The sequence below is a fragment of the Mustela nigripes genome, chromosome 14 (genome assembly GCF_022355385.1).
Source record: "Mustela nigripes isolate SB6536 chromosome 14, MUSNIG.SB6536, whole genome shotgun sequence".
Taxonomy (NCBI): Eukaryota; Metazoa; Chordata; class Mammalia; order Carnivora; family Mustelidae; genus Mustela; species Mustela nigripes.
In genome coordinates, this window is record NC_081570.1 from 23,303,919 (window position 1) to 23,311,330 (window position 7,412).

The 7,412-nt window shown below is 44.7% G+C and overlaps 1 protein-coding gene across 1 annotated transcript in view; it reads left to right on the forward strand.

Annotated features, from left to right (window-relative positions):
* The first annotated feature begins 2,529 nt into the window (after positions 1-2,529).
* The window catches only part of LOC132002031 (antizyme inhibitor 2-like), a 19,946-nt gene continuing 15,063 nt past the window's right edge, over positions 2,530-7,412 (forward strand). The window contains 1 exon segment of the mRNA XM_059377070.1: positions 2,530-2,550. Coding sequence (XP_059233053.1) covers positions 2,530-2,550 — 21 coding nt within the window.

The following is a 7,412-nucleotide window of genomic DNA, read 5'->3' on the forward strand; positions in this document are numbered from 1 at the left end:
CAGCATCCACCTCCCACAGATACAGCTTGTAGGCTCTGGAGGGGCTGTGGCCCACTCACTGCTAGGTTCGCAGAGCTCTGCACGGGGCACAGAGTAGGTCCTCAATAAATATGAACAGGAGTGGAAAGAATGAAAGAGCATCTCCGTGTGCGCCTAACTCAGGCATGGTCACCAAGCAGGCCTGACCTTGGAACGAGTGAATGATCTTGACGGTCGGTGCCAGGCGACCATACGGCCCCCTTCTGGGATCTCACTGTATGTGGGGGCGGGAGCTTCAGGATGCAATTTCTCCAGCCTCGTTTATGGGCAAGGTCCCGGTGTCCTGAGGAAACGTGCTCACATGACATCAGAAGGTGGGAGAGGGGTAGAAGCCATTCTTCCTCCTTCGGTGGCAGAGAGAGATGCGTGGGCCTCTGCAGATGCGGGGTTTTGCGGTGATTGGGTGACACCGTCCCACCGCCAGGCCACCCGCCTCACGACCTGCAGGGCTGTGACAACAGCAACGGGACCCATGCTGTCCTGTGGTTTCTTGACTCCAGGGGGCAGCAACGTGCTTGACTCTTCACACCCGGCTGTAGGATGACAGGGATCCTAGAACCGGGATCCTAGAAGCAGGTGCATCTCCTGTTTTACTTCTGATCCCCTCTTTGCAGACCCCAAATTCTCTGTGTTAAATTCCTCCCTATTTGAAATTCCTGGAGCGGCCTCCGTTTTCTTGATGGAATGCCGGTTGGAAGAGCAGCCTTCAGAGAGTGACAGGGCTGTGTTGCAGAAACAGTGGGACTCAGGAGCTCTGCCAGCTTGAATTTTCATGCAGGATGGTCTGGTTTTCTTTTCTTTTCTTTTTTATTTTTTAAAAAGACTATTTATTTATTTGTCAGAGAGAGAGCACAAGCAGGGGGTGCGTCAGGTAAAGGGAGAGGGAGAAGCAGATGTGGGGCTCGATCCAGGGACCCTGGGATCATGACCTGAGCCGAAGCCAGTCAGTCACTCAACCAACTGTCACTCAACCAACTCAAGCCACACAGGCGCCCCTAGGCTTGTCCACTTTTTCAGCTGTGTAAGCTTGGGCAAGTCACCCCACGTTCTTTGCCTCTATTTTTCATGTAAAATGGGAATAGAAATAAGTTATAAATAATAATAATAATAATAATAACTACCTAATGAGCGTAAAATATGGAGTAAACACTTTTCTAAATACTTCAAATACATTAACTCATTGACTATTACATAACAATTCCATGGTCAGATTTTAGATATTGAAAACAAATTCTTTTTTTTTAAAAGATTTTATTTATTTATTTGAGAGAGAATGAGTGAGAAAGAGCATGAGAGAGAAGGTGAGAGGGAGAAGCAGACTCCCCAAGGAGCTGGAAGCCCGATGCGGGAATTGATCCTGGAAGTCCGGGATCATGACCTGAGCCCAAGGCAGTCGCTCAACCAACTGAGTCACGCAGGTGCCCTGAAAATAAATTCTTAAAACTGCGGTAATGTTAGGGCACCTGGGTGGCTCAGTTGGTTAAGTGTCTGCCTTCAGCTCAGGTCATGATCCCAGGGTCCTGGAATCGAGCCCCGCATCAGGCTCCCTGCTCAGGGGAGAGCTGCTTCTCCCTTTCCCTCTGCGTGCCGCTCTGCCTACTTATGCTCTCTATATCTCTGTCAAATAAATAAATAAAATCTTTTTTAAAAACTGAGATAAGGTTCACATAATGTGACATTCACAATTTTAAGATGTAGAATTCAGTGGCATGTAATAGCTTCCCAGTCTTGCACAGCCATCACCTGTCTCTTTTCCTGAACATTCTCCTTACCCCCAAAGGAAGCCCCTTACCCATCATGCCATCCCTCCCTATTCCCCCCTCCCCTTCCCTCAGTCCTCAGCAAGCACCAGTCTGCTCTCTACATCTATGGATTTACCTGTTCCGGACACTTCATGTAAACGAAATCATACAACCTGTGACCTTTTGTGTCTGGCTACTTTCGCTTAGCCTCATGGTTTTGGGGTTCATCTGTATCATAGCAGGTGTCAGGACTTCATCTCTCTTACAGATAGTATTCCATTGTATGGATACACCACATTTTGTTTAAGCAGTTAACCAGTTGATAAATATTTGGGTTGTTTGCCCTTTAGAATTATTATAAATAATGCTGCCATGACCTTTCACATACGAGGATTTGTTTGAACACCTGCTTTCATTTCTGTCGGGTACACACATACTGAGGAACGGGCACGAAACTTTTGTTTATGAACATGCTGTTGTCCCACGCCGATCGGTAGGGGGCTGTCATGGCCCTGGCTGCCCAGAGAGGCGTGGCAGGGTCCCCACGCCTACTGCTCCCTGCCTCTCCTCTAGGCGATAAGCCAGAGTGTGCACTGTGTAGATCTCTTCTCTGACAACTTCTGAACCAGTGCCTGGAGCCAGACCAGCCTGAGCCATGACAGTCTGAGCAGGACGCTTCCACCCAGCTAGGTGTCTTTAAAACATTTAGTAATCAAAGCAGGACGATTGATCCACTCTCCGGTAGGACATGAACCCTGAGGTGTCCCAGGTAAAGAAAGTGACTTCGAACTTATTTTTTGAGCAAATGGAGACTCCATTTCCTCACCTATAAAACAGCGATGATAAGATCTTCATTTGTTCACCCACTTGTGCACCTGTCGTATGCCAGACCTTGATCTAGGCACCAAGAACAGGGGCGCCTGGGTGGCTCAGTGGTTTAAGCCTCTGCCTTCGGCTCAGGTCATGATCTCAGGGTCCTGGGATCGAGTCCCACGTCGGGCTCTCTGCTCAGTGGGGAGCCTGCTTCCTCCTCTCTCTCTGCCTGCCTCTCTGCCTACTTGTGATCTCTCTCTGTCTATCAAATAAAAAAAAAAAAATCTTTAGGCACCAAGAACACGATGGTCAGAGAAGACGGGGTGCCTGCCATCATGGGGCTGACAGCCTGCTGGAGGAGACAAACATACACCCAGTAGTCACGCAACCACACGTGGAGATGTAAATGTGTCAAGGGCTGTGATGGAAAGGGAGCCAGTGCTGTGAGCTTCCAACGCGGGAAGGTCCAGACTTCTTGGAAGGGAATGCAAGACTTCTCCGAGGAAGTGATCCCTGAGCTGAGGTCTGAAGCAGGAGTGCAGAGATATCTCGCGATCTTAACTGACATTTCCCTGATGACCCGTGATGTCGGGCACTGCTTTGTATGTCTATTGGACAATTAAAGACTCGTGTGTGCTTGTGTGTGTCTAGGTGTGTATGTGAAGTGCTTGTTTAACTCTATTTCCCCCCAGCTGTATTGAGGTATAATTGACAAATAAAAACACAATAAACTTAAAGCATACATTTGATAAAGTGGTGGTTGATGGGCACATGATAATGCTTACTTTTGCTAAGGGGATGGCTGGATACACATAGACACGTAAAATGATTCCCAAGTCAAGTTAATGGACACAGTCATTGCCTCACATAGTTTCATTGTTTCTTTCTTTGGTGGGAACATGTAAGATCTACTCACTAAGCAATTTTCAAGGATACAATATTACTAAAAACAGTCACTTACTCATCCTATAGCTGGAAGTTGGCACTCTCGGCAGTCTCTCCCCCGTTTCCCCACCCCCAACCCCCAGCAGCCATCAGTCCACTCTGTTTTTAGGAGTTTGACTTTCTTTTTTAGATTCCATGGATAAGTAACACCCTACTAGATGCTGATGGTCTCTCTCTAGCTTGTTTGACTTAGCATGACACTCTCCAGCTTCATCCATGTTGCCACAAACGGCAGGATTTCTTTTTTTTCTTTTTTAAGAGATTTATTTACTGTTTTAGAAAGAGAGAGAGAGAGAGCTGGAGAAGCCAATGGTTCTTAACCTCTTCTGTGATATGAGCCCCTGACAACTCGGGACACCTAAGGACCCCGTCTCGGAATGTTTTTAAATGTACGAAAATAAAATGTGTAAGCTTGCAAGGTAACCACTTATATTAAAATACAGATATCAACATCATCAATAACCTTATGCTAGAATAATAGGTGTTTTTAATTAACATATAACATAGTAAGACATTTTTAATATAGGTAAGTCAAAGTTTTGATTTCATTTTAAAATGATGCATCAAAGTCAGGGCAGATGTTGCCCAGTTTTGCAACTGTTGGACCCACCTCCTTTTGCTTAGTTATCAACAAATTATGTAGGTAGGCGGTCGTGGAAAAACTATTCTACCTTGGTCACCATTGTGAGCTCATAGGATGTTGTTGTTTGGTGAGTTGCCTGACATTGACTAGCACTGCTGCTGGAGATCATATGAGAGGATCTTGATCCCATGTGTTCAGCAGCAAGTTAATTTAGAAGTCATGACGAACGTAGGTGATATTTTGAGATCAACGGTAATGCACTATGAATAACCGATTACCATCAGTGACCAAGACATGGGCGCTGCTCCTATGGCTGCAGTTTGCTACCTACACACCTCATTGAGAAAATGATAGATTTTTAGAGGGAGGTTTGTGCAAAGAAAGATGCATTTTCTTTCCTGGTTTCGCAGACCCCTTGAATTCTGTCCGTGGCCCTCAAGTCAAGGATGTAAGTTGTGTATTTCCACCTCCCGTGGAGGGAATATCAATGTTATCCAAATTTGAGTGGCTGGAAAATCTCCATGCTAAGGAAGGTTGGGGCGGGTGCTGGGGAGGCCACGAAGGAGTGTCCACTCCATACCTTTTCCATGGATCTTTCATGAACCTGGCAGGATCAGTCATAAATACTTCCCTGGCTTTAGCCCTGAAAGTCTCATGCCCCAGCATCCCCCCAGACCTGGGCAAACCAGTTCAGCTAGTCATTCTGTTTCGCCAGCCTTCTCTGTAATCTCTGGGCTTGTGTGAATTCAACGATTTGGCCTCGTCCACCTGAACTTCCACTTAACCCTGCAGGCCATATCAGATGGCAGTGGGTTAGCGTCCCGAAAACCGTCATCATACTCAGGTTCTGTCTCTTTGGGTTTTATTCTCTGCTCTCTTGGGGACTTGCAAGATCATCTTCCCTTACCCTGTGGGACTTGCAGGCAGGCCGTGGGAGAATAAGAAGGTCCTTTCTTCCTTGTAGAGTATAAAATCAGAGATGCTTCCTTGCACACGTCGGCATTAGCAGAGGACCTTTCCCTGCTAATGGCAAATGGTAGTGACAAATCTCTGAGTCAAAAGCCTCAGTTTCCTTATCTGAGAAGTGGGATGATTAGAGAAGATTGGCTATTCTTAACCTGCCAATTTTTTTTTGGTGAGAGAAGGAAAAAAAGTAAGAGCTTCTGTTTGATTCTCAAAAATGGTCTGTGATCAGGAAAGGTTCAGATCCCTTGGATTTGATAGTTTCTAGAGGCCCTCTGGATATTCTGTCATCACTACCGGCACCACTAAGGTGACCAGCTGTCCTGACTTGCCCAGCACTGAGGGATTTCCTGGGAGGCAGGATTTTCAGTACTCAAACCAGGACAGTCCTGGGCAAACTGGGGGATGGTTGGTCACCCTAATTGCCATGACTGTCACTACCACTGTCATTACCATCATCATCAGCCCCCCAAGCCCCAACGTCATAGCCATCCTCCTCCCCATTGCCGCCATTACTACCACCTCATCCTCATCATCACCGGGATGGTCATGTTCATCTATAATTTATTAGACTCCTACTGTAAACTAAATGCCTTACACACATTATCTCATAACTTCATTACAATGCCATAAGGTCAGGACTCATTCTCAAGAACTCAGGCTTAGGAATGTGACAGTCATGGGTTCAAATCTCACTTCTGTCAATTACCTTTTGCAAACATGGCTGCTTCTTCTTCTTCTTTTTTTTTTTTTTTAATTTTCCCCAATTCTAATACTTTGCCCTTGCTCTCTGCTGTACATCTCTGTCTCTAGCACTGGATTTCAGGATGTTTGAGAGAAAGCATTCATTTTGTTTATTTTCCTCCATCCTCCCGCCTCACTCAAGAGACCAATATATTATATTGGGGCACCTGGGTGGCCCAGTCGGTTAAGCATCTGCCTTCTGCTCAGGTCGTGATTGGGATCAAGTCCCATATCAGGCTCCTTGCTAACAGGAAGCCTACCTCTCCCTCTCCCTCTCTCCTTCCCCTTGCTCATGTTCTCTCTCTCTCTCTCTCTCTCAAACAAAGAAATAAGGTCTTTAAAAAAAAGAGGCTATATAGAAGCATCTGTAAATAACAATATAGTTGACCCTTGAACAGCACAGTTTTGAACTGCGTTGGTGAACTTACATGTGGATTTTTTCCATAAATATAGTACAGGACTGTAAATGTACTTTCCTTATGATTTTATAAAAACATTTTCTTTTCTCTAGCTTACTTTATTGTACAAATACAGTATATAATACACATAACATACAAAACAGGGGTTAACTGATTTTTTCTGTTATTGGTAAAGCTCCTGGTCACCAGTAGGCTACTAGTAGTTAAGTTTTAGGGAGCTTAGAGTTACACACGCATTTTTAACTGTGTGTGGAGTCAGTGCCCCTAACTGTGTTGTTTAAGGGTCAACTGTAATTGTTAGAATAATTGTTATATAGGGGCACCTGGGTGACTCAGTGGGTTAAAGCCTCTGCCTTTGGCTCGGGTCATGATCCTAGGGTCCTGGGATCAAGCTTAGCAGGGAGACTGCTTCCCCCTCTCTCTCTGCCTACCTCTCTGAATACTTGTGATCTCTGTCAAATAAATAAATAAAATCTTTTTTAAAAAAAGAGTATTTGTTATATAATAGATCAGACAAGAGTGCTTAGTTTGTGCTAGGCTTTTTCTAAGCACTTTGCATGTATCAAGTCTTTTCAGACTTCATTTATTACATTATACAGAAACAAGAGCAAAGAAAAAGTGTAGACGATAAATGCCAGATAGGATGGTATGTTTTATTGTATGCAAATTATACCTCAATAAAGTTAATCTGAAAAATAAAACTTAAGATAGTAGAAATAAATGCATGTTTGTCAGGCATCACAATAAATGCAAATGGATAAAATTTTGTGGTTTCTCAAATAGGATTAAAAATGAAAGATACTTCAGGGCACCTGGGGGGCTCAGTCGGTTAATTGTCTGACTTTTGATTTTGGCTCAGGTCATGATCTCAGTGTCCTGAGAGCAAGCCCTGCATGGGCCTCTGTGCTGAGCTTGGAGCCTGCTTGGGATTCTCTCTCTCTCTCTCTCCCTCTGCTCCTCCATCTCTGCTCACATGCTCTCTCTCTCTTTCTATCTCTCCAAAAAAAAAAAAAAAAAAAGATACATCTACATACCATTTGCAAGGGTCAGACCTAAAACACAGTGATCCAAAAAAGGAAAGTAAATTGATGGAAAAAGGTGCAATGAGCAGATGTTAACCCAGAGAAAGCTGGTATCTCAGTATTAATGCAAACCTCACCTTTA